The sequence below is a fragment of the Eublepharis macularius genome, chromosome 6 (genome assembly GCF_028583425.1).
Source record: "Eublepharis macularius isolate TG4126 chromosome 6, MPM_Emac_v1.0, whole genome shotgun sequence".
NCBI lineage: Eukaryota > Metazoa > Chordata > Lepidosauria > Squamata > Eublepharidae > Eublepharis > Eublepharis macularius.
Genome location: NC_072795.1, coordinates 75,994,686 through 76,021,341, shown reverse-complemented (window position 1 = coordinate 76,021,341; position 26,656 = coordinate 75,994,686). Strand labels below are relative to the sequence as shown.

The window sequence follows — 26,656 nt, the reverse complement described above, 5'->3', positions numbered from 1 at the left end:
AAAAACCCTTTGCTCCAGCTGACTGGTGCCAGTCAGCTGGAGCACGGGGGAGAGTTTAGATCCACGAGCAGCATGGACAATGATTTGAACTTTAAAAAACTACCCCCCTTGCTCCAGCTGACTTGCGCCAAGGGGGGAGTTTTTTAAAGTTTAAATTGCTCTCTACACTGCTCGCGAGTGGCGCGAGTTAAAAAACTCCCCCTTGCTCCAGCTGACTGGCGCCAGTCAGCTGGAGCAAGGGGAGGAGTTTAGATCACCCTCAGCGCCAAGGGTGATTTAAACTTTAAAAAACTCCCCCCTAGTCCAGCTAACTGGCTCTAGTCAGCTGGAGCAAGGGGGGGGCAGAGTTTAGATTGCCCTCAGCACTACTTGTGAGCGCTCCCAGGGGGGTGGCTGCACCCTGTGCAATGACATCACTTCCCAGAAGTGACATCATTGTGTCATGCGTGTGCATGTGGGACCAGGGGCACCACCTCCCACTAAGAGTTGCCCCTGTGCTAGAAATCCACTGATTTCCACCACATCTTTCCCCAGAAAAAGCCGTGGTTTAATGGAAGGCGGGTGGCTTTAGACAGTAATGTGATATGGAACATAGAACTGAACACTCTTGTCTCATCTCAACCATCACCTCTACATATAAATATATATGGTGTATCCTGTGATCAATAGGGCTTATTTCACAGTAAGCGTGTTTATGATTACAAATGACCAACAAAACCTGTCTTCCACAGACAAAAATATATGGGAGAAAAAAAAATAAAACATTCAAAGTCAGAAAGGCATCCTCTTCCTCCATCTACCTGTCCACCTTCCTGGTTTGTGCTTACCTTGGGGGCAGTGGCATGTCTTCCCAACATCCCGAATGCCCCCTTGGGGGGTAATTCTTACTCTTCATGGGCAACTAGATGGCATGACCGTGATTAAAAGTGAGGGAATATTCTCAGTGAGGAAAATTAGTTCTAGGGGCTAAGCAGAAGAGGAGGAACTGCTATAAGTTACTAATCTGACTTATTCTTCTGTTCAGCCATGCCAGCTGTTATGTCAAGTGTGCCATGAAGCAATTGAGCAGTTCATACAATACGGTATTCTTTTGGTGGCAGAGGTAAGATAGTGGTGCATTTTTGAATACTTGTTTTGATAATATCTTGCCTTTTGTCTTTGAGGTATTGATTCTACTTAACCACTAGTGATAAATAGACAAGATGTCATATGCTTTCACCTACCTCACTTGCTATGCCAAGCCAGCAGTTAAGCTGTCAGTAATATTAGCGCATGCCATTCTACATCCTGGCCCATATTATGAACAATGAATTCATTGTTGGTCTTCTGGTGCAGTCCCGCCGACTGGAGGTTCTGTAGCTTTAAATTTTTCTCCAAAGGGCACACACCACCTCCCCAAGTGCAGCTGCGGTTGTTTTCCTGCCTAAACAGCCTATATCAGTGAGGCACGGTGCCCTCTACCCTCAGTTTCTCTTTTGCAGCTGGCTTAGAGAGGCTACCTGTAGCGAAGTTAGTGTTGGAGTTCTTCAGCCTTGTCTCTTCTCCGCATCTTTCCTCATCTGGAAAGAGAAAAAAAAAAGGATTTGTGAGTAAGGAGAAAGGACATGATTCATGAGTAATGGCTGAGAAGGCTTTATTCAAACGTTGCTCGAAACACAACATGAAAATGTCCAAGACCAACAATCATTTACTCTGCCTGCTGTGCTTGCGGGAAGAGCACAATCCTCAGGCTTGTAAGATCTGCCAGGGGTTTACCCCTAAAGTGCATGCAGAACGATCTAGCAGACTAAGAGCTGCCCTGTAGGCGAAAGCGATGGCACCAGTAGATAGGTTGAAACCCAAGACCCCAGAGGCCACTACCAGCCAGTCGAATCCGACTTTGACTCTGATACCAGCAACCCAAGTGACGACATCAGAACCGACCTCTTGGAGCTGACCATCTGTCACCTGTGAGGCATCAAGCCTGTCGGACTCTGCCTGGAGCAGGAAACGTGGCTCGGACCTGGCTTCCCCATCTAGATTGGAACCGGCAGGCTCTCGGAGCCAATGTTTGGAACTGAGGGACTTGGCTTCCCTCCCAGAGGCACAGTCAGAATCCTCTAACCCTTTGCCTCTGACCTCCAGTGAACCACCCAGGAAGAAGAGAACCAAGTCGAAACACCGATCCAAGGAACCAGCAACGGCCCCTAAGAGGTCTCAGCCTGTGCGTACAGATCCTGTGATCCCGCCTAGAACCCCATTGCCCGGGTTCAGATCTCCATCATCTTCATCGGAGGAGGAAGGAGAGATCCTGAGAGAGCGTGCATCTCGGAGGAGCTGTCACTCAGAACGCTCAGGCAAATGCTGTTCGCATGGGTGCTCTCCATGGTAACACTAGCATTTTCCCAGTCACTGCGGTATTGATCTAGGGGAACTCTTTCATACAGAGTCCCTCTTCTCAGCAAGTACTTGCTCAGGTGGCGGCAGGGGATCCCACTACACCCATGGATCAGCAATGGCCTTCCAGCTTCAATAGCTGGACCAGGAGGAGGGTAGCCCGAGTGGTCCCTCAGAACCATCGCCTGACGAGGCCATCGGCGACACCGGGGAGGTCTCACTGAACAATTATTTCTGCTCGTATTTGGAGTAGTTATTGCGCATGGCGAAGGCTTTAGAGATTGAGTCTACACCAACTGATCCTAAGCCTAGGGATAAGATCTTGCAGTATATTTACTCTGGCAATTCACCCAGCGACACCTTCCCAGTTATTGAAGGGTTAGCAGACTGATGTCATCTCTCTCTGAGAGACCGGCCTCCAACGCGCCGACGCTGAAGAAGGCAAAGACTCTATACAAGAGTCTCTATACAAGCTTTTACCATGCTAGTCAGGGGTCCCTTCCCAAGCGAAAAGGATCACATGGATCTAAACATGCTACTCATCCCCAACTTGGGAAGGAGCAACAGAACAATCGGAAGCAGTTTTGAATAGATCTAAATGAGGGGAAGCCCTTCGGTGACAGGCTTTCTGCCTACTTCGCGGCCTAATGCGGTATTACTTCTGATACTTGGGTGTTAGATATAATTTCTTTTGGTTATAAAATTGAATTTGATTACTTATCATGTCTGCACCTTCCTGTTAAATCTTCTTCTATTCCTCAGATGGAGCTTCTGGTGGAACTGCAAGCTCTAATTGACAAGAGAGCTGTTCAGTTGATTTCCACACAGGATGACCAATTGGGATTTTACTCTAAATTCTTCCTGGTGGAAAAGAAGGATGGGGGCGTGGTTTAGACCCATATTAGACTAAGGGGTCTTAATGAGCACATACGTCTACAAAAGTTCAGGATGACTACACTAAATGTAGTAATGACACTTTTGCTCCCTGGGTCTTGGTTTGCAGTGGTGGACCTAAGAGATGCGTATTTTCACATCTCTATCCACCCTTCTCACAGGAAATTCCTGGGATTCAAATGCGCAGGTAACATATATCAGTATCGGGTATTACCTTTTGGACTCTCCACACCCCCGCAGCTATTTACGAAGTGTGTGGCTTTGGCAGTAGTGCACCTAAGGACCCTTGGTTGTTCCATATACCCATACTTGGACGATTGGTTGTTGTCAGCCCTTTCGCAGGACGATCTGCTTCAAGAGGTGGATCTGACCTTGTGGACTTGCTCAGAACTAGGGCGCATTATAAACCACAAGAAGTTCAAGGTCGCTCCCGCTAGGAATGTACATTTCATAGGTGCCATCCTCGATGGTTCCCTTAATAAGGCATGTTTGCCACCAGAGAGGGCTCGGAAACTGAAGGGTGTGATCAGGACCTGCCTTAGACATAGATTTCAGTCTGCTAAGAGAATTCAGACGCTGCTAGGCCTCATGGCTTCGATGACAGCCGTGATCCCACTAGCTAGACTACACATGAGGGGATTGCAATTATGGTTTAATTCCTGTTACTGACCAGGTTTCCACTCCCAGGAGAGGAAATTCTCAATCCCCAGGTCAGTGCTTAAGACTTTACACTGGTGGCTAGTAGATGTGAACTTATTTCAGAGCATTCAGTTTGGTGTCTTTCGCTCTGATGTCTCCAAGACCACAGATGCTTCCTTCCTGGGATGGGGAGCACATTGTGGGGAACTGACCACGCAGGGCATTTGGGAGAGTGCAGAACTTGGTCTCCACATTAATATGTTGGAACTGAGGGCAGTGTTTTATGCCTTAATCTCCTTTTCAGATATAGTCAGAGGAAAACATGTTACTGTGCTTATGGACAATTGCATAGCAATGTGCTATATCAACAGGCAAGGGTGAACTACTTCCCGGTCTCTGTGTCGCGAGGCCATAGCGTTATGGGAGTGGGCTGTCAACCACGATGTACACTTGCAGGCTGTTCACATATGTGGACCAGAAAATGTCATTGCAGACAAACTGAGCAGATTGGGCACAAACACACACAAATGGTCACTCATCATCTGGTACCTTGAACCCGTCTTTTAGGACTGGGGTCAACCAGAGGTGGATCTATTTGCCTCAAAAGAAAACAGAAAGGCTCCCCTGTTTTGTTCGGGGGGGGGGGGTCTCGAGCCCACCTCTCTGGGGGATGTGTTCTCCTGGTGGGGAAGATAGTGCCATAGTGATCATTGCAGTTAGTACTTACGATGTTAATGTCAAGACTGTTTGAGCCTTTGGCCACTTGCCCCTTGAAGTCTTTGACCCTAAAGGTAGCTCTCCTAGTTGCAGTAACTTCTGCCAGGAGAGTGAGCGAGCTGACTGCACTCTGCATCGTTCAGCCGTTCTTAAAGATACACCAGGAAAGGGTTACCCTTAGGCCTAATCTGGATTTTTTTACCTAAGATTGTATCCAAGTTCCATTTATCTCAGGACATTTCATTACCAGTCTTCTTTCCTAATTACTCTAACGATGTGGAAAGGACCTTGCAGACACTAGACATAAGGATGGTGATACTATTCTACCTAGATCGCACTAAGGACTTTAGACTCGACAGACATTTTTTCATCTATTATGCAGGCCCAAGAAAAGGGTGAAAAGCCAGTTCACAAACCATTCCTAGGTGGTATTGCAGGCTATCACCTTGTGCTATTGTAACACCAACTTAATCTTGTCCGTTGGATGTTCATGCACATTCCACGAGATCCTAGGTGATGTCAACAGTGCTCCTATCCGGGGTTCCTCTGCAGGACATCTATAAGGCAGCAACATGGTTGTCGACGGACACCTTCGTAAGACACTATGCTCTTGACGTCTTCAACAGATGGGAAGTGGCAGTGGGTACTGCAGTACTGCAGTCGATTTTTCGATGATCCAGCTCCACCATCCAGGTAAGAAGCTTGATAATCTCCCATGTGGGACTGCACCAGAAGACCAACAATGAAAACAGGGTTACACTTACCTGTAATTGCTGTTCATTGAGGTCTTCTGTGCAGGCACACATACCCTCCCTCCTTCCCCACTGGATGCTCTTGTTTTGAAGGGCCAGCGGTGAAAGAGGAACTGAGGGTGGAGGGTGCCGTGCCTCGCCGATATAGGCTGTTTTGGTGGGAAAACAGCTGCGGCTGCGCTTGGGGAGGCGGTGTGCACCGTCCGGAGAAAAATTTAAAGCTACAGAACCTCCGATCGGAAGGCCTGCGTATGCACAGTCCCATGTGTGCCTGCACAGAAGACCTCAATGAACAGCAGTTACAGGTAAGTGCAACCTTGTTTTCATTTGCAAAATTAAGACTTCATATTGTTTTGAAGAAAATACTAAATAGTGAGTTGCATTCAGCACTTTTGCTTTGCCACAGTGGAGTATGTCCTGGTAGTGCATGGTTCTTTGTGTTAACAGAATGCTTTCCGTTGAAGCAAAGTTTCAACATTAGTGGAATGGAAATATTAGCTCCAACACAGTGACGTGTCGCGCACAGGGCTGGGCACAGCAGGCGGGAGGCTCACTGGTACTACAGGGCTGAACACAACAGGCAGGAGGTCAGTAGTCCAGAAGGCAGCAAACCAGGGTCAAGAAGTCAGGCTAAGTGTCAGGACCAATATGCCAGAGAGAGGAGCAGGCAGAAGGGTAGTCAGAAGGCAGGCTGCGGTCAAAGTCCAATCAAGCAGTAGAGCAGGCCACAAGGCAAGGCAAGAGCATCCAGGCGTAGAGCTCTGGTAGCAGGTAGTAGCGAGCTGAGTTGCTTCCACGCTTGGTTTCCTCGGCGTATTCCTTTTATGCTGTCCTAATGAGGAACAGCTGTTGCCTCTCTAACAGCTCCGCTCGGTGCTGTGCCTGTAAACGGGCACTCCTCCGTCTCTCCAGCAGAGCTGTCTTGTCTCTATGTTTCCTCCTTTCAGCTGGCCCCAGGTGCTCGGGTTTCGCTTTTGCCCTGGGGGAGTCTTTGTCTCTTACATCCTCTGTGGAGGTTTCTGGCTGTTCTTGCTGAATTCCCTCTGGAGCAGCAGCAGTGGTTTCTGACTGCTCTTCCTCTCCAATAGCTTCTGCAGGGGCTTCTGGCTCTAGAGAAGATCCTGCTGGCCCTTCCTGCTCATCTTCTGAGGAGGACTCTGAGGCAATAGGTAAGGTGGCCAGTCGAGGCTGGGGCTGACTCATGACATGACTGGTGTTGAATTTGGTCAGACCCAGACCAAAGCACATGTCTGATAAGTTTATTTTAAGTTCATATCTGACATCAGATATATCTGTAACAGAGGTTCCCAACATGGCTCCCGTGTGTGCCATGGTGCCTACAGTTCATCTTCATTCTTCTGTGCAGTCCCACATTGTGACTGCGCACTCGCAGGCCTGCCAACCAGAGAAATTTTTATCGCTTCCATAAAGCTTCACTAGGGGGCTGCTTCTCCCAGTCACATCTCAGCCCATTTTCCCGCCTAAATGGTCATATGACTGTGGGAGGAGCAACCCATTCCCCTAAGTTCTCTCTTAGCTGCTGCAATAATAAGAACTTCACTTGTGAGCTTCGTTAATTTTTAACATCAAACGTTTTATTTGAAGATAAAGTTAATACATTTTAAAATATCTTCACTCCTCCTTACATCTTGTGTGTTTTGAGGACGTTTTGAACTGGCTAGTTTAACTTCGCCTGTCATAACTGTTGCCTCTCAGATTACTTCAGAGAGTGTTGTTTCAGGAGATACACTGGATATGGTACTAAGATGGTCTACACTGAGGAATAATTCTGACAGGCTTTGTTCCTCTGGCAGCTACGTCATTGCTGCTATGGAGTGTGTTCAATGAGCTATGACCTCAGGCAGTTGCCTGCTGCTAAAGGGCGTCCACCAAACTCCAGTACTCCGGTAGTTAAGTCATCTGCCGTGAAGGAGCTTCCATCTTGGGCTGGATCAGTGAGGTTGGATCCGATCGGCCAAAAGTTCCAAATTCTGAAACCTTCTTCAGATCCGAGACCTTCCTCGGAACCAAGACCTTCTTCGGACCAGAGACCTTCCTCGGAACCAAGACTCCTTCAGAACTGAAAACAGACACTCTTGCCCTGTCGAGGGGGTTCTCTTTAGTCAACCCAACAGGGAGAGCTGCAAACAGAGATCAGGACTGGAATCTGATGCATGGCCCTCAAGGATTCCCCATATCCACTATTGGATCTGAGAACTTCTTACATTGTATCCAAGAGATCAGAGTCACCATCTGTCGGATCCACATCCATGATTGGAACTGACACGATGCCTTCTCTTTCAAGTAAGGCATTGATGATACAGTGATGAGCATAGCTATCTTCCAAGCAGGTGACCCGTGTTCAATTCCCCAGCTAATGCAAACAAACAAACTACCAAAAACCCTCTTAGGTCCCATAGCATGCTGCTGTGGTTGGATCCAAGATGGGTCCGTCACCTGACAGCAATATGAACAAAACTCAGTTTCCTTTTTGAGGGGATATTTGAATCTTCTCAGTGCAAGTATTCAATACATCTAAGACACGTTGGATCCAAGGATGAGTAACAAGCCTCTACTTGGATTCAATTTCTGTCATAGCCTTCCTAGCCTCAGAAACTTGCTGAATTACCAGTGACATCTAAATGGCTAAGTGGAACACCCAGCACCGTCTGCACAGGTTACAGATGTACTGTATCAAATTTACTGTCTGGTACTATATCTGCACATTGCTAAATATTAAATCATTATAGATGGCTACCTTCCATATCTTAGGGAGAAGCTGTCATCTTATGGCGCTGACCTCCCAGTGTGAAATTCTATGGTCACCCTGTTACTAATGGAAACTATAATCTATATCTATATCTATATCTATGCAGCACATGAATGCAGGTAGAAACTCTGTAGATGCCGGCGTTATCCCTGACTTAGATTCCCAGACCCCCGCAGACTAAGTTTGGAATAGGTGACTGTGTCTGTGGGTGCATCCTTTCTTTTCTCACATAGATGAGAGGATCTCTCAGTAGAAAAGAACTATCTTGGGATCACTAACACAACTAATCTGTGTTGCAGTTCACCACCTTTACCTCAGGTGGGAAGAAGGGCTCTATATAGCCCTAAAATCATTGTAGCACTAACAACATCACAAGGACCCTAGGATTCTTATAAATGATTTGACAACCTACTTCCTGGAAAGTAATCAGTGACATTTGTCTTTCGGATCTTAGTCATAATAGACAATGGCCATGGCTTAGAGTTCAAAGAATTGCCTCTATGTGTATTACCTGCGGCAGCTGCAAATAATTCCTCATTAGGATTAGAGGAAGAAAGCTGGTTCCTCAAGGCAAAGGGGCCATTCAGGGAACTCCAATTATGGCTTCTTCCCCAGATTTTTCTTAGTACATGAGAAAAAAATTGTAGGTTTGACCTATACTTGATCTCAGACAGCTTGTGCTACTTAAGATGTCAATGATAGAATGGTCACATTCCGATATCTCTATCAGCGATGTTTGCAGAGGTTAGCTGTGATTCAAATACTGAGACATGTACGCAGTTCTTTCCTTTTTGTTTTTCTTAACAACTTCTAGAGTGTGCACCAACTGCAAAGCGCCACCTTAACCCATCTCACAATCCTAGTTTGCTCTTTTTTATCATACCTGAACAATTGGCTCATTGCTGGACTGTTTTTGGAGTTAATTGATGACTGATATTGAGATATTTATGGTAATATCAGGTCAGGTAGATCCCCAAGCACTTCACTGCATCACCTCAGGGTATGAGTTAAAGATACTTTATTGATGAGATATACCAGTATCAAGATGTTCAGACAGAAGCGTTGGCAGAAGTGATGCAAGGTGGGCAAGCAATGTTAATTATAGGGGGACGTTCCCACCCCTGGGAAAGAGAGATCGTTAGGGTTTTAGCTTGAAGTGCTCAGGAGCTGAGAGAGGAGGGGGAGAAAGGAGAGATGAGCTCTTCCCAGTTCTCAGGAAGGATGAGGCGGCTCTGGCTGGAACTCCAAGCCCACGTTCTCAGGCCGGCCAGGAAGTAGAAACCAAAACACCTGCAAGATAAGCAGCTAACAGCTAAGCAACAACTGTGTCTCCTTTGTACATTATCAGAGGTTCAGAATATTATACCTAAGCAAATCATGGCAGATATACTGGGGTGTATCTGACAGGTATACTAAGAACGAGATTTGGTGATTTTGGAGAAAGATCTCAACTGGAGCCTACCCAGAGTTTCATCCACAGTGGCACAGCATTGAACTCCATGAATACCAGGGTCAGCCTGCCCCTGGGCAGGACTCAGACAAGTGACTCCAAATCATCTGGAACAGACAGAGATTGCCAAGATTAATGATGACTAACGTGTCGATGATACCCTTACCATGTTAAATAAGTAAATTTGCAAAAGTGGTTTCTGAGAAATTTTCAGATCATTCCTCACATTTCTCTATTCATAGAATTTGTCCATCCTGATACATATTCTCAGCTCCTTTAAAGTGTGATGATCAGTCCTCTTATTTGTTCATGGGTGTACCCATTGGTACTAGACAGCATCAAGTTATTCCGACAACAGATGCTTCATTGTAGAGTTGGAGTGCAGATTATGATGATATTTTATATAGGAATGAATGGTCTGACAGTGAAGGGCATTACACATTTATGTACTGGAATTCAGTTAAGTTGTGCTCTTGTTTCTTCACAGCTATGTGTTGGAACAAAGATATTTGAGCCCAAGTGGGCAGCATCATAGCAATTTGTTACCGCAACAGGTGGAAATGCACAGCATCATTAACCCTGGGGCAGAGACTATGGCCTTCTGCAGTTGGGGAATTCCTGATGGAATTTCCATGCACAATGTCGACATCCCAGGCCCAGATAACACTAGACCAAAAGTATTGAGTGCTGTCTTGAGTTCCACTCATTAATCGGTTGTAAATGTTATCAGCCAGCATCCAATATTCCTGCAGTAGGTAGTTGCAGATGTGAACATGTTCACAACTATGGTTAATGCCAAAGCAGGAGAGTTTTTGTTCTAGAACAGGGGACATATCCCTCTCTATGGAGGCATTTTTCAACATGTATGAACAGGTTGCCTATTCTATGCATTCCACCAATTTTTTCCTTAGTATTTAAACTCGTTTTCTTATTAGAAGGGACATTTTGAATTGTACTCCCTTTTTGGCCCAGGCAAATTAGATTCTTAAGTTACTTGCTCAGTTCAAACAGAAGTACATGCCACTTCCTCTGATACCAGGCATGATTCAACTGGGAATGCTGTTTTCTCATGATTTGAGTTTCATGTGTTTGTCAGCATGATACACTTAACCCATTCTGTGGTAATCTCCATACAAGTGAAACAATTTTTACTGAACATTGGGAAACCCTCCACTTGGATGTTTTATGACTCCAGTGGAAACTTTTCTTTCATGGTAGATGCAAAGTAAGAGTGTTATGGATGAGAGTTGTCTTTTACTCTTTATATTGTGTATCTATATACCCTGAACTCAGAGGTTTTTCACTACCACTGCTCTTCTGGTTCACCTACCAACCTTAGACTCCTTTCGTGTTCAGATTAAAGGCAAGTCTGTGTCCTTGTGTCCTAGTCCTGCCAGTCCCTCAAAGAGATGCTTAATCTTTATCTTCCAAGGTCACTCATTGGTCCCTGTCCTTGGTGCTCTTGCACCTTATGTTAGCATCCTCTGAGCACCTAGTCACTGGCACGTTGGAGCCAGTGTCTTTGAGAGGGAGCTTCTTCATTGTGTTACTATGGATAGGAGAGCAGGTGACTTTTCAGGGCTCAGGGCTGAACCACCCTTAACCCCCCCCCCCCCCCAAATTTCAGGAACATGGGCTGTCCTCTGTCCAGGCTTCCATTTTCTATCAAAGTTGACTTGTCTCATGATATCACACTGCCTGTATTTTCTGAAACCTGCGATACAGGACACAGGAGACATTGCATTCATTATAGTTCAAAAGGACTTTGTCATTTTTGTTTTAACTACACCAAAAGAGGTTTTAGTGCAGCTCTGCATCTGCTTGTGCGTTTTTTGAGCCCAATCAAGGGCAAGTGGGCGTTCAACCCAAATTATTAATAGGTATGTGGTGTCTATTTGGAATATCAACGTATTGCTCAGGCCCCCTTCATCTGAGGGTTCGCCTTACCAGATCTCTACCAGATATATGCCCATGAGGGCATATATCACATTGGAGGATGAGCAGCTGTAAGAGCCAGAGGTAGCGTAGTTGACGCCATTGGGTCCTGTAATCGTATTTCCTGGGTAGATATGAGGTCATAGTTGGCATCTGGGTCTGTTGCAGGGTCTGGTACCTGTGTTGGTGACTCTGCTAACATAGATCCTCTGGATCTATGACCTTAGACATCAGTTTCACATAGTATGTGATAGTTTTACACTCCAGAAAGCAAGAAAGCTAGCTAGCTAGCTGGTTGTCAGACGCCTTTGTTTAACATTAAACTGTAGACGTTCATGTAACATACGACGTAGTGATAGCTAGAGCAGTATTGCAGTCTGTTTAAAAAAGAAAAAAGGGAGAGAGCACCATGCCATTTTAAATCATTGCAAGTTTTTATGTTGCCATTTCTCCCATTTTTCTGTACATTTGCAAACTTTTTAAATGCAAAGTTTATTAGGTATTATGATTGAGTTTTAATATTAGTGAATTATGACTTGGAGAGATTCACCCCAACCTCCTTGTGAGTGTGTAGCTTAGTAATCTCCCAGTGTGAACGTGCACAGAAGAACAAAGATGAAAACAGGGTTGTACATACCTGTAACTATTGTTCATTGAATTTTCCTGTGCAGGCACACATCCTTCCTTCTCGCCTGACTGAACTCTCTGGCAAGGTCCAGTATGAGATCATAGCGACTTAGGAAAACTGAGGGGAATGGGTCGCTCCTCCCACATAACAAAAACCATGCAGAAAATCCCATTAATGGAGGCCATTAATTGATAGGGTTGCTGTAAGTCAGAAGTGACACATGCATTTCCCACCATGCCCATTGATGCTTTGCTTCAGGGCCCAAAGCATTGATTGCAATGGCTGCCTTGGGGTCAAAGGTATGCTCAGTATTTTGTTAGATAAAAAGTAAAGGAACCTTGGGTCCAAAGATGATGCAGCAAAGGGCATACTGCACTGAGCTTAATTAGTTTGGTTGAACACCGTTAGGTCATTACTACTTAAACCCCCTTCCTTTCCCTGGCTGGGTTATCCTGTTCCAGCACTTTAACTGCTACACCAGATTTGTTCTATCATCATGGTATAAGTAGAAGTAAATTACTTATATTAATCTTGCAATCTCTTCTCCAAAGATAAATGTAATAATAATAACATTCAATTTACCAGATTAATTTGGTACATTTATCAAATGTACATGTTGGTACATGTTCAGATTTTGTTTTAATTATTAGCAAAGTTCAGTGATCACAGACATGAGTCAGTTTCCAAAGTAACTAGCTTGAGGGGACACCTCTATTGGTAAGAGCTGCTTGATCATGAAGCTTTGCAGGTGTGTACTAATTATGGTACAAAATGAGAAAAATGAGGAATGCAGTAGTGCTAGTGGCTGCCTAGTCCTAACTGCTTTGTATTTCTTCCTTAAGCAGGATGAACAAGAAGATATTAGTTCTACCCTTGCAGAGCAGAACTGGGAAAAGAAACTTCCAGAACCATTATCTTGGAGGAGTGATGAGGAAGATGAAGACAGTGACTTTGGTGAAGAGCAGCGGGATTGTTACTTGAAGGTATTGTAGGAGGAGCTCTGGCTCTGAACTTTTTCATATTTATAGCTGTACTCAAGGGAATGGCTGGAAGATAGCATGAAGTTCAGACTCAAAAGGTGTATGTGATTCTTAGGAAATGGTTTTAAGTTTGCGTGTTATAATGAAGTGTTTTATGTCCACCATGAGCAGTTGGGCCCATCTAGATAGCTCACATTTGTGCAAGCATTCAATTTACTTTTATTTCTTAACCTATTTATATAGATACTTCTCTTGATAAAGTCTGTGAGTAATTTCTAATTGGTTTTTTTATATTAATCACATACACATCTACGTTCGTTGATTAATGTGAACTTTTTTACTGATATGAGATCTTTTGACTGTGTTACGTATATTGAGCAGAGCTGTGAAATAACGGAGATGTGTATCTTCCTCTGCAGCTGTTTTCTTGCTAATATCTAAGGGCACTGGTGCCTAGAAGGTAGCTGCAGGGTGAGCTGGGGTGGTAGTGGTTCTGGTTTTCCAGGCCCAACATCACCTGTTGCTCATAATGCAATCTCACTGACTTATAAGAAGACTGGCAGGGGGATCTGTTCTGCAGTATGTGGTTCAGGCTGTCACTGCAGCAATGTGAGTAAGGAGTAGGGAATACCTACTTTTCTAAGCTAACACCTGCTTTGCCCAGCTTTGGAAGCATGTGAAGATTCTTCCTGTCTTGCTAACCAGTCTGTGCTGTGCATAATTGTCTGTTTCTGCCAACTCTGTCCCATGGTAAGCAAATTCAGACTGTATAGGAGAACCTATTTCAGAATCTCTTATTGTCTGGCCAGTTTTTCTCACAAACAGTGATTGCCTGAGATCCTATCCAATGTTCTTATAGCATGTTGCCTTTCTGGCTTCTGTGGCATTATGAACAACTATTTTTGTCCTCGTTGCTTCTCCACCCTGTTTTTTTCCCTTCATACAAGATATGTAAAAAAATGAACAAAAGTTCAGATCTGTATGTGTCTTTGCTGTAGCAATATATCATGCTTGGTCTTCTGTTGTAAATGATTAACAGCTGTGTTTGATTTCTCTACTGATTTCACATAGGTGAGCCAATCACAGGAACACCAGCAGTATATAACCTTCCTGCAGAAGCTACTGGGGCCCTTATTGGAAGCATATAGTTCTGCAGCCATCTTTATCCATAATTTCAGTGGTCCTGTCAGGGAATCAGAATATCTGCAAAAATTACACAAATACTTAATAACCAGGACTGAAAAAAATGTTGCAGTATATGGTATGTCAGACATCCTCATTGTGTAGAAAGCATTACCTTTGCTTAAATGTTGATATCATTTTCTGTATTTGACTTGAACCGTGTTCCTTTCTTCACTTTCCATATGCGTTTACAGCTGAGAGTGCCACTTACTGCCTTGCTAAGAATGCAGTGAAAGTCTTCAAGGACATGGGGGTAAGGACTTTTTTTATTTTATAGTGACTTAGTCCTTGAGAAGGTTAATTTAAAAGCATAGGTTTAAACTTTGTCAAAGAAAAATGGCTGCACCAATATAAGATTAAATAGTTAGTCCATGTTATCTAAGTTATATTGTATGAAAGAAAGCATTGTGGTTAATGAATGTTTTCGTTTACTATGTGGTTAACTATGCTAGATGTCTCACTCCACCTCTTAATGTGTTTAGTAGAATGAACCCTTATCACAGAGACAGTTTAAAAAAACATGCAACAAGGAAAAGTAAAAAATCTCCAAGATTCTTAGTTTTGGAGGAGTTTTTGGAATCTATGGTCAGTCTGAACCTATCTTTGCCTTATCCCAACATTGTCACCATGATTTCTTGTTTGCCTGTTTTTCATTGTTTGTATTTTATTTTGGATGCTTATTTTTATGGTTTGGGGAAAGGTTTTAAATGTTATGTTTCCTTTATTTCTTTTGAAAACTAACTATTGAATACTTACTAAGAAAAAAACCCAGAATAAAAATATTTGAAATAAGGAAATAAAAATAAATGGTCTAGCAGAACTGAATTACTTCGCCTTTCATTTTCTTAATTGTATGTTGAGATTTTATATCTGGTCAAAGACGGTCATGGGTTCGGCATATTACCTAATAACAATCTTTGATCTTTGAGGTGGGGATACATGTGGATCTGGATGTACCTGAAGCAGTGCCATGGTCAGACCACTTCGTCCTGAATGCTCATCTGGGTACCTTGATCTCCGCCCCCCCTCCGCTTGAGTGACAAGCTGATTTTAAGCTCACCCATGGAGCCTAATTGATCCAATTGGATTTCAGAACGCCCTGCAGGATTTGACACCCCCTGGTGGTTCATTGGATGAGCTGGTAGAGGACTGAACTACCCATCTCTCTGAAGCCATTGACGTAATTTCTCCCTGTCGCCCTTTCCTCTCCCAGGCCAAAGTATCTCTCTGGTATACCGAGCAACTGAGACAGCTACAGCGAGTGTGGTGGCAAATCTATGATGATGTGGCAAGAACATGTTATATGATGTTTATGAAAGCATATGAGATGGTGGTAAAAGCTGCAAAGAGGGAATTCTACTTGGCTTCCATTGCATCCGTTAGGTCTCTCCTGCCACAGTTGTCTAGAGTGATTTGGTCGCTGACATCCCTCTCGCAAGAAACGAAGAAAAATGTTAATTTAGCGATATTATGACACCCACTTTGTGCCCACTGGCAGTGCCAGAATCTGGACCCCTTTAGCTGACATCATCAATCTGAATTTGAACGCTGAGGTTTTCCTGAATTCACTGAAGGAGGTGGTGATGTGGCCCTTATTAAGGAAACTATCACCAGATCATATTGCTCCAGCCAATTACCGCCAAGTTTCGAATCTTCTGTTTCTGGGTAAGGTAACTGACAAGGCAGTGGCAGAACAACTCAAGGTATTCTTAGAGGATTCCTCTATCCTGGATCCATACCAGCTTCCAGCCTAGCCATGGCACTGAGACAGCACTGGTCACCCTCACTGATGATTTACAATGACCCGAGAAACTACAGGACAGTCAGTTTGACTTCTGTTGCTTTTGATATGATCCCCCATGACATTCTGATGGATCGAGGCAGGTTGGCGCTGCTGTTACTTCTTGATCTTACAGCTACATTCGACACCATCGATTTTGATCTTTTGATCCACCACCTTGCCACTGTGGGGATATGTGGGACAGCCCTGAAATGGCTGAACTCCTTTCTCCATGGTTGGGGATAGAGGGTGACACTAGGGGAACAGATGTCCACATTCGATTCTTGGTATGCGGCATCCCTTGGGGTGATTCTTTCTCCAATTTTTTTTAATTATCTACATGTGTCCTCTTGCCCAGGTGATTTGTAGGTTTGGCCTGGGTTGCCACTAGTATGACGTCCTGCTCTGTCTGTTGATGGATGAGCAGCTGGACATTGCACCAGATGCCTTAGCCAAGGGTCTAGATGTTGTGGCGGTATAGTTCATAGAATCATAGAGTTGGAAGGGGCCATACAGACCATCTAGTCCAACCCCCTGCCCAGTGTAGGATCAGCCTAAAGCATCTCTGACAAGTATTCATCCAGCCTCTTCTTGAAAACTGCCAGCGAGGGAGAACTCACCTCCTCCAAATGACAGCCTTTCAAATATTTAAAGAGAGCAATCATGTCCCCCCTCAACCTCCTCCAAACTAAACATTCCCAAGGCTCTCAGCCTTTCCTCGTAGGGCTCAGTCTCCAGACCCCTGATGATCCTCCTTGTCGCTCTCCTCTGCACCCTCTCGATTTTGTCCACATCGTTTTTGAAGTGAAGCCTCCAGAACTGCACATAATACTCCAGGTGCGGCCTGACCAAGGCAGTATAGAGAGGGGCTATGACCTGCGATTTCGACGCTATGGCCCCTTTGATACAACCCAAGATTGAATTAGCCTTTTTTGCCTTTTTTGTTGAATTGCATCCTGTTCACAGCTGCCCACTTCTCCAGAGTATTCAGGTCTTGTTGAATTTTAATTCTATCTTCTTGGGTGTTTGCTACTCCTCCCAATTTGGTATCATCAGCAAATTTAATGAGCAGCCCTTCTACTCCTTCATCCAGATCATTGATAAAAATATTGAAAAGTACCGGGCCCAAAACCAAGCCCTGCGGCACTCCACTGGACACCTCCCACCAATCTGATGAAACGCTGTTGACCACCACTCTTTGGGTGCGGTCCTCTAACCAGTTCCCTATCCACCGAACTGTCCTATAGTCCAGTCCACAGTCTTCCAGTTTGCCCATCAGAATGTCATGGGGGATCTTATCAAAAGCTTTACTGAAATCCAGATAAATCACGTCAACAGAGTTCCCCCGATCCAGTAAGCTGGTCACTCGATCAAAGAAGGAAACCAGGTTGGTCTGGCAAGATCTGTTAGGAACAAAACCATACTGACTTCACTGAGCGGTCCTTCAGATGCTTACATATTGATCCCTTTAAAATCTGTTCTAATATCTTCCCAGCAACAGAAGTCAAACTGACTGTCCTGTAGTTTCTCGGGTCATCCTTCTTCCCTTTCTTAAATATTGGGATAACATTTGCTCTTCTCCAATCTTGTGGCACATCCCCAGTCCTCCAGGAGGCCTTGAAGATGATGGACAGGGGATCTGCAAGTTCTCTAGAAAGTTCTTTCAGCACTCTTGGGTGCACCTCATCCGGCCCAGGGGATTTGTATTCATCCAGTGCAGCCAGATGCCTCTCCACAACCTCTCTGTCAATGTCAATTAGCCACTCAGGTGTCCTGCCACATTTTCTACTATCTGTAGATGTGCCTGAGTTCTTCAGGGAGAAAACAGAGGCAAAAAAGTCATTAAGCCTGTCTGCTTTTTCTCTGTCCTGCATCAGAGTTTCTCCATCCACTCCCAACAGCGGTCCAGTTGCCTCTTTTACCTTGCGTTTGCTTCTCACATATCTGTAGAAGTTTTTCTTGTAGTGAGCCCTCCTGGCCAGACCCAGCTCGTACTGAGCTTTGGCTTCTCTGATAGCTGATCTGCAGTACCTAGTAACCCTCATATCCTCCTCTTTAGAGGTCTGTCCTTCTCTCCATTTCCTGAATATTTCCTTTTTCTCCCGTAGCTTATTCTGGAGCTCTCTGTATATCAACATCGGTTTCTTGGAGCCCTTACCATGTTTCCGTCTTGCTGGGATAGTGAGGGCTTGAGGTCCTTTCCCTCGCTCCTTTCCCTTCCAGCACACTCCCACACGGAATGACTCTCATCAAGCCACTGAGTTCATCGAAGTTGACCCTATGAAAATCTAACCTACGAGTCTGGCTACGAACTTCCTTGGCCCCTCACAGCACTGGAATTCAAGGAGGACATGGTCACTTCCTCCTAAGGTCCTCACCACCTTCATCTCATCTACCAATTCTTCCCTGTTGGTGAATATCAAGTCTAGTATGGCCGAGCCCCTTGTAGCTTCCTCCACCTTTTGAAAAAGGAAGTTATCGGCCAGGCAAGTCAGGAAATCGTGTGATTCATGACGCTTTGCTGAGCCTGTCTCCCAGCACACATCGGGGAAGTTTTAGTCACCCATAATTACAAGGTTCTGATGTCTGAATACTCTACCAATCTGTTCAAAGAGGGCAGCATCCGTTTCTTCTCGCTGGTCAGGTGGTCTGTAGCAGACTCCAACAATAATACCCTTTGTCCTTCCTCCCCATATGCTTTCCACCGGGCTGTCCACCTCATTCTTCATAACTTCTTGACAATCAAGCCCTCTCCTCACGTACAACGCCACTCCACCTCCTCTTCTACCCTTCCGTTTTTTCTTGAACAACTCATACCCATCCACTAGTCATGGGAATCATCCCACCAAGTCTCAGTAATTCCTACTATATCGTAGCCCTCTGTTTGCAATAGAAGCTCAAGCTGTTCTTTCTTATTACCCATACTTTGGGCATTTGTATATAGACACTTGTAGCCTTGTACCTTTGTTTGACCTGTCCTACCCAGGTGGGTCCCTACTGTTTTCACTTCGTCATTGAAATCACCATGGTGATCGTCCCCTTCCCCTTGCGGCATCAGTTTAAAGCTCTCCAGATGAAGTTCTCCAGGTTTGTTCCAAACGTTTTCTTCCCTGCCCTTGAGAGGTGAAGCCCATCATGTGCTAGAAGGCCTTCTCTAAGAAAACCTATCCCATGGTCCCAGAACCCAAAGCGCTCCTGCTGGCACCACCATCTCAGCAAACGATTCACCTCAAGTATGGTCTGCTCCCTGCGCGTTCCTCTTCCTATGACTGGAAGGATAGAAGAGAATACCACCTGAGCCCCCAATGTCTTCAACTGCCTTCCAAGAGCTTCATAATCCTCTTTAATTCTTGCGACAGTATTTGCAGCCGTGTCGTTTGTTCCCACATGAATCAGCACAAACGGGTACTTATCAGCGGGCTTGATGAGTTTCGGCATGAGTTGAGGCAGAGCTGCCTGAAGTTGAATCCTCTGAAGAGGAGATCCTGCATCTGGACCATGGGATGATGGGTCCGGAAATCTGGCTCCTAACCCTTGACAGAGTGCAATTATGGCCTTTATCAACGGTGAAGAGACTGGGCATGTACCTGGATGCCATACTTTCTATGGAGGCACAGGCCATGGCTGTTGCTCGATCTGCCTTTTTTCATTTCTGGCAGGTCAGGCAGTCGGCACATTATCTCTTGTCCCAAGACCTGGGTTCAGTGATCCATGCAAGGCCACCTCCAGGCTGGACTACTGTAACTCACTTTACGCTGGGCTGCCCTTGGGTTTGATCCAGAAGTTACAGCTGGTCCAGTATGCAGCAACATGATTTCTTACAGAGATTCCATTTAGGGCACATATTCATCCAGTGCTGTGCCAGCTGCACTGGCTCCTGGCTGAGTTCCAAATCTGGTTCAAGGTGTTGGTTTTGGTATTTAAAGCCCTTAATGGACTGGGACTGATGTACCTATGGGACTGCCTCTCCCATTATGTACCCCACAGGACCTTGCGCTCAGCAGATAAGTAATTACTAGGGGTCTCAGGTGTGAGGGACGTTCATCTGGCCTCGACCAGGGCTAGGGCCTTTTCAGCTCTGGCCCTGGCCTGGTGGAACTTTCTCCCATTGGAGATCCGGGCCCTGTGGGATCTGTTGCAGTTTCACAGAGCCTGTAAAACAGAGAGGTTCCACTGGGTCTTTGGTTGAAGGCTGGCAATCTCCCCCCCCCTTTTTTTTTTTTACTGCTGTGCCCCGTCCCCCGGTTTCCTGAGCACTGTATCATGGCTGGACCTGTAGGTTTTTATAGCGGTCTTTGTATTGTTGCCTACCATTCGGAAATCAGATTTAGATTTGACTTCTGTAATTCTATGATGTTTAAACCTGTAATTTATTATTAGCCAGCCTGAGCCTGATTGCAGGGAGGGTGGGATATAAATATAATAAAATAAATAATCTTGATTTCCACGGCCTCATGCCTGAATTTTTTTTTGTTGCTGTAGTAATCCATATGTGTATCATGATCATTATCCCCTTACTAGGATTCTGCAGGAATCCCACTTCCCCAGTGCGGGCGGAAGACCTCCCTCTCCCAATGTCTGCACCTTGCTACCTCTTACCTGGCTAGAGGGGAGAAAAGGTCCAGGAATGTGCCTGGAAGCCCTGCAGCTCACTCCTACATGCTCCAGAGCACTTCCTTATTGTGCCGAGAATGATGTCATTCCCAGTGTGGCACAGAAGCAGTGGGCTGTGCATGGGGACAGTTTGATAGAAATTGGCTCCCAATCTAGTGTTTAGGACCGATTTTTATCAAATCTGCCCTGCACGCAACTTGTTGCTTCTGCATTGCACCAGGAATGATGTCATGAAGTACTCCAGAGCATGCAAATCCTCCAGGCGCATATCCCCCTCCCCAACCCCCATGACCCATCCCCTTGTTTCATGCCGGGGAGGACCTTGCAGCCCAGCTGCCATGGGAGCCTTAGGTGACTCCTCCTGTTACCCTCAACCCCAAGGGGAAAAGTTACTTTGTTGGACACACAACAAATTTGTTTTGCAAATTTAATCTTTTTTGCGATTTCTTCCATCAAGCATTCATTAATTTAGTGCTGCAATATTTTTTTTCCAAATCTTGTATTGTAGGGTTTCTCTTTAATTCTTCTTCATTTTTCTTTATAGTCTTTGTCAATTCTGGGAATCTCTGTGTTTTCTCTTTCCTTTGCTGGGCAGCAAACCTAATTGCTAGTCCTCTAAAGAAGGCCTTGCTTGTGTCCCACATTGTTGCTATGGTGATTTCTGATTGTATGTTTTGTTTAAAAATGCTTCCATTTCTTTTTTTGTTTCTTCCACAAAATTTTTATTTTTCAGCTGGAATATGTTCAATCTCCAGTTATACTTTTTTGTAAATCCTGTAATTGTCACCATTAGTAGTTAAGTAAGATGATATGTAAGGCTTGTAAGGCTTGTAATATGCATTGCCACTTGCATAAATTATGGCTTTTATTCATGAATCTTCCCATTTAGTTTTCCCTAATTTGGCTTTCCCCATTAACACCATTAGCAACGTGTAGCAGTAGTGCTTGACTACTTTTCAACTCGTAACAGTTGTATGCGTGCATCAGGTTAGCAACTTGTATGGTCTCTGACCATAACAGAATCCTTACCAGTCATGAAAGTTGCTGTGCTCTAGATCTGACAGCCACTAAACTGCTTTCAAAAAATGGATGGCACTTGTGAATGGAAAGAGCAGCCCAGAATAACATGGTAGTTGACTTTGAATGTTCAGATCTCTGGATGACTTTTGAAACAAATATTGCTGCTGGAAGCTGACTAAAAATTCACTCATATTTTTCTTTTAGGTGTTTAAGGAGACAAAGCAGAAGCGAGACTCTATTCTGGAACTAAGCAGCACTTTCCTACCTCATTGTCATCGGCAAAAACTACTGGAATTCATTCTGGGTTTTGTTGTTCTGTAGAACACATCTGTTGACATTGCCATTCAGAAGATTGGCAGATTTGGTGAATGTGACCCAAAACTTCAGAGCTTTTGCTTCTTCTATACTGTATACAGTGCCATTTTTGGTAAGGCCTTATCTGACCCAAGTTGCTGGAAGACAAGTGCCTTCGTACATATGCATGTCTGGACCTATACAATTTGGTAACACAATTAAGCACTTAAAAGATTTTGAATGCATATGATAAGCCATGATTGCAAAAAAAAAGAAAGAAAAAAAAAGAAATTGCTAGTTTTTACATGAACCTGTACGGACATAATACATTTTTACACTACTAAGTATTACATCAAGACTAATGACTGTGACAAATGCACAAACATTTACCAGCAATCTGTCATTAATACTGTGGTTTTGAATATCAGTCTAATGTGAGAAGTTTGCAGGTCTTGTCAGCAGGAACAACCCCTTCTATTCATTATTGCAAATAAAAGGCTTAAAAGAGAATTGAATGCTGTGAGGGAAAGATTTAAATATTTTGTAATTATGATTATTTATGGCAACATATTAAATAAAAATAATAGAGTAACTGCTATGTATCTGATCAAGGATCAATTGGATAATAACCAATGAACACACAAAATCTATGGCAGAATGAGAGCGTATTATATTAAATTCTTCTCCCCAGCTGGAATAGAGAAGTAATACATTAGTGTATTAAGCTCCTGAACCACTAGCAATTTTTATCAGGACTACTAAGATGCTTGAAACCAACCTGTTTTCAGGTGCATATCAGTCAGTTTACTGCTTTGGGGCCTTTCATTTTCTCAAGTTAAACTCTATATTTCAGGTGGAGTATTGAAGAGTTTCGTATGTGAATTAACCCATGCTAATTTTGACTAATATTAGGTGGAGAGTCAGTCTTTATCATAAATATCTTGCAAGCAAGCACAAAAGATACATTTATATGACTAGGTATAATACATACTTAGGATTAAGTTTTCATGCCACTAATACCTGAACAGCCCCTTGGAAATCTGTAATTACTCCAGACTGTAGATTATACTGTGAGACCTGCAGTTTTACACGTTTGATGTTAGCTGAAGCAATAAGCATGGCATTAGTTCTTAAGAACAATGGGATATTTTCCCTTTTCTGCCTTATCAATGTGTTTTTTAAAAAAAACCTCAGTGTTCTTTCAGTTGGAGATTGGGAAACGATTGCATATGAATGTTCATTTGAGTTTTGTTTAAGTAGCCCAAATTACAAATACATTGTGTATTCACTCCAGCACAGAGATTTTATACACAGTGTTAGTCTGTGCTTAATCCATAGTTGCGTGTTTTATTCTATACTTATTCAAGTAATATCTTTTAAACTCTGTTTGCAGATAAAAGCAATTAATGGGCTGCAATGTTTGTCAGTATTCCCAAGCAGTTCCCCATAAGAGAAACTGCTATGCATGTTTCCCTTCATTAAATAGGTGCTTTGAAACACTTTAAGATGAATTTCTAAACCAAAGTTGCATCGTGTCAGTGACAGAAGCAAGCCGTGAAACTGAATTTATCATTTTGTCCTTTTAAAATTTCTAGCAAGATAGTAGCTGATATGTTCTTATAAAGCCTACTAGCTACTTGCAGTAATTATATCTCATCCTTGCTAATGTGCACTACTTGTTAAATATGAATGTATTGTTTTAATGGCAATGTGGTTCGATAAGTAGGTGCTTGCAAATAAATAACTTCCCTTTGTCTTTCCACATGTTGGTAAGTATATAATATATGCTAGAATGAAGAGTGTGTATTAAAAAATGAAGCAAGCAATATATTACAGATGATGCGTAGCTAATTTTAATGAAAATTGTCTGTACTTTAAAAGAAATGAGGATTTAGGACTTAGTTGGAACATCAGCAAGTAATTGCTTGGTTTGTCACTAATGAAAATAATTTATTTATTAAAATGTTCTGTGTTGCACTGCGCTACTGAGTTTATGTTGGTATGTGCAGTATATTGTAATTTTTGGATGTGAGAAGATGCTGTTAAACGTAGATTTTTGTAAGTGGGGAGCCTTTGCATGTGCAGAAATGTCAAGCTGTGAGCATTGTGCAGGGGGCAGGAAGAGATACCCATCTGTGGCATGGCACTGGATATGCACATAGTAGCATGTGAGCTGGTTTTGCTGTTTTCTTAAGGCAAAGCAGAGAGTTCCACTACTAAATGGAATTCGGCCTTTCTATTTGTCAGTATTTTTTCTTGATAGATGCAAGACAAAGTATTCGTTTAGAGTTTTCAAAAGATGGCTCAGAGATTTCTGTATCTAGAATAATAAAACTGTATATCTAAATTTGATTTACTTACCTACATGGTCTATTGATGAACATTCCACTTTCATGACTGTGAACTATATTTCTTGGCTAGTGTGTGGGAATCCCCTACCACCACCTCCCAGATTCTGAGAATGAATAGTTTTGCTTATCAATCCATGTTAACAGTAATTTATTAAGGAAACAGATGTCACAGCAACAATTTTGAATAAGTTTATTCTAGTAATTTCTATTCCTAAATACTCCAGAAATTAACACATTGCCTTGCCTGTGCAAGTTTTTTTTAAAAAGTATTAGCATGACATTTTTGACAATGAAAGGTATGGAAAGAACTGCAAATGGTGTAGCTGTTCTGTATATCTACCTGTGAACCCAGGCACTGTCTTGAAAGAAGTTAACATATTTCTTTGACTATTTAGCATCTTCCATATCTCTTGTAAGAAGCACAGAGCTGCACAGTAATTTTATTTTAATAAACTATTTGAAATTCTAATATGACTGTCTTTAGTAAATATACTCAGTGTGAAGAACACTTCTATATCATTGCCTGAAAAAATTCTGTGTCTGGAGTATACTCCCTCCAACAGAACTTTATTGACAAGAAATAATACTTCTCTGCTGTAAGGGGAAAAATAAGCTCGCCTTTATTTATAGCTAGATCCTATTCTCTTATTTCTTCAACAGTAGACTGTTGTATACTTTTACAATGAGAAGCTGAACCTCATTTGTCAGATACAGATAATGAATCTCCTTCCATAACACTTAAGAAGTCTAAGATTGCTGACCATTACAGGACAGATTTTTGTTCTGTAACATATTCTGTGGCTCACGGTAGGATGCTGGTTAGTTCCCAAGTAGAGGACAAAAAAAGAGCTCCTCCTTCCCTATCATGCTCAGCCTCTCACTAGTGGGCAGCAGGGAGATGTTTATGCACATAGGAAACCTGAAAGGAAATTAACATGGCTTGGAACACAAGGCAACATTTCCAAGAAAGAAACCTCTGAAACCAAATTAGGAAAATGCTGTAGAAGTGGGTGCTCTGCACCTGACTTGCTTTCCTCCATAATACACTGTCTGTCTGGGACAGCTGTTTTGTAGCTGAGGTAACTGCAAATGCTTGATCTACATATATGAAATAGCTGATAAAATATAAACAAAATATCTGTCCAAAAGACAGGCTCCATGGAGCCATAATTGCTAGATGGCAACCTCCCCACCCTCCAATATGACTGAAAACTTGGTTGAAAGAGAACACAAGGATTTCTCTGGCTTTTGCTTAACCACATCAAACTGATCAACAACTTTGTATGTGGTTCTCTATTAGTCACTGAAGTGCTGAGCTTGGCTTAAATCAGCTAGGGAACTGGACGTTACCTTGCAGTCTAGATCTGGTGAAAATTTACAATGGTGTGCAATTGAACAATAGAAGAATTAGTAGCATTTCTAGATGACATTCAAGTTCACAAAAGTGAGTTCAAGTAGAAGAGAACAGACAGAGGTGATCAATACATGTACTGGCCTGGAAAAATAAATGAATTTAGTGCAGTTTTACCTATGCAAAATCATGTGCAACACCTAGTACTGTGATACAGTGCCCAGAAATTGGTTGCACAAGATCTTGTGCAAGTGTACACACAAGCAGGGATACAAAACATTTAATTTAGCTCAAGTAGCTACCACAGATCTTATTCTTCTGTTTCTGCTTATACAAGAGCTCTAGTGCAAGCAGAAATTCTACCCCTAAGTCATGATGCTCAGTGAAAATAACTTCAGTTGATTATCCATATGTTAGTGGTACTGTGAACCACAAAAAAAAAAATAAAACGGTTGGATAAATTGCTTTTCTCTTCCATAAGGATGTTTTGTGAGGGTCCAGCGTTTTAGTCTTGTTTACTACAATGGCCAACTCCGATATCAAGTGTTTATGTTGCTGGATATCTTCTGCTACCATTCTAAATTTCAGGAAATTTTTACCCTGGGTGTACTTGAACGAAAAACATACTTCAGAAAACTTAGGTCATGTGAAACTAATATTGAAGGTGTTTAAGCACAAAACAATTTTTTTTAAAAAAAACTTTTAAATTCTCAGGCCAGAAGGAGCAGATCAGATGCTAGCAGTTTCTATGAGCTGCTTTGAATATTTTATTTTTAAAATGCCCTAGGGAAGTTATAAGAGTTACCATCTCTGTGGAGAGATAGCAAGGCATGTAACCAGCTCAGCCAGAAAGTCTGTGGGTTTGAAAAGTCCCTTGTGACTGACATAGATATCGTTTCTCCAAGCTATTTGTGGAAGGTTCT

At 43.2% G+C, this 26,656-nt stretch overlaps 1 protein-coding gene across 4 annotated transcripts in view; it reads left to right on the top strand.

Moving 5' to 3' along the window:
- Positions 1-24,813, top strand: part of GPAM (glycerol-3-phosphate acyltransferase, mitochondrial) — a 61,867-nt gene extending 37,054 nt beyond the window's left edge. For 3 of the 4 annotated variants that reach the window (XM_054983787.1, XM_054983786.1, XM_054983783.1), the window contains 5 exons: positions 1,025-1,102; positions 13,004-13,144; positions 14,213-14,402; positions 14,518-14,576; positions 21,942-24,813. In XM_054983787.1, the coding sequence (XP_054839762.1) occupies positions 1,025-1,102; positions 13,004-13,144; positions 14,213-14,402; positions 14,518-14,576; positions 21,942-22,058 (585 nt within the window). In that variant the 3' untranslated portion in view covers positions 22,059-24,813. The remainder of the gene's footprint in view (positions 1-1,024; positions 1,103-13,003; positions 13,145-14,212; positions 14,403-14,517; positions 14,577-21,941) is intronic. The other variant, XM_054983784.1, reaches the window with a different exon arrangement.
- Positions 24,814-26,656: the final 1,843 nt, after the last annotated feature.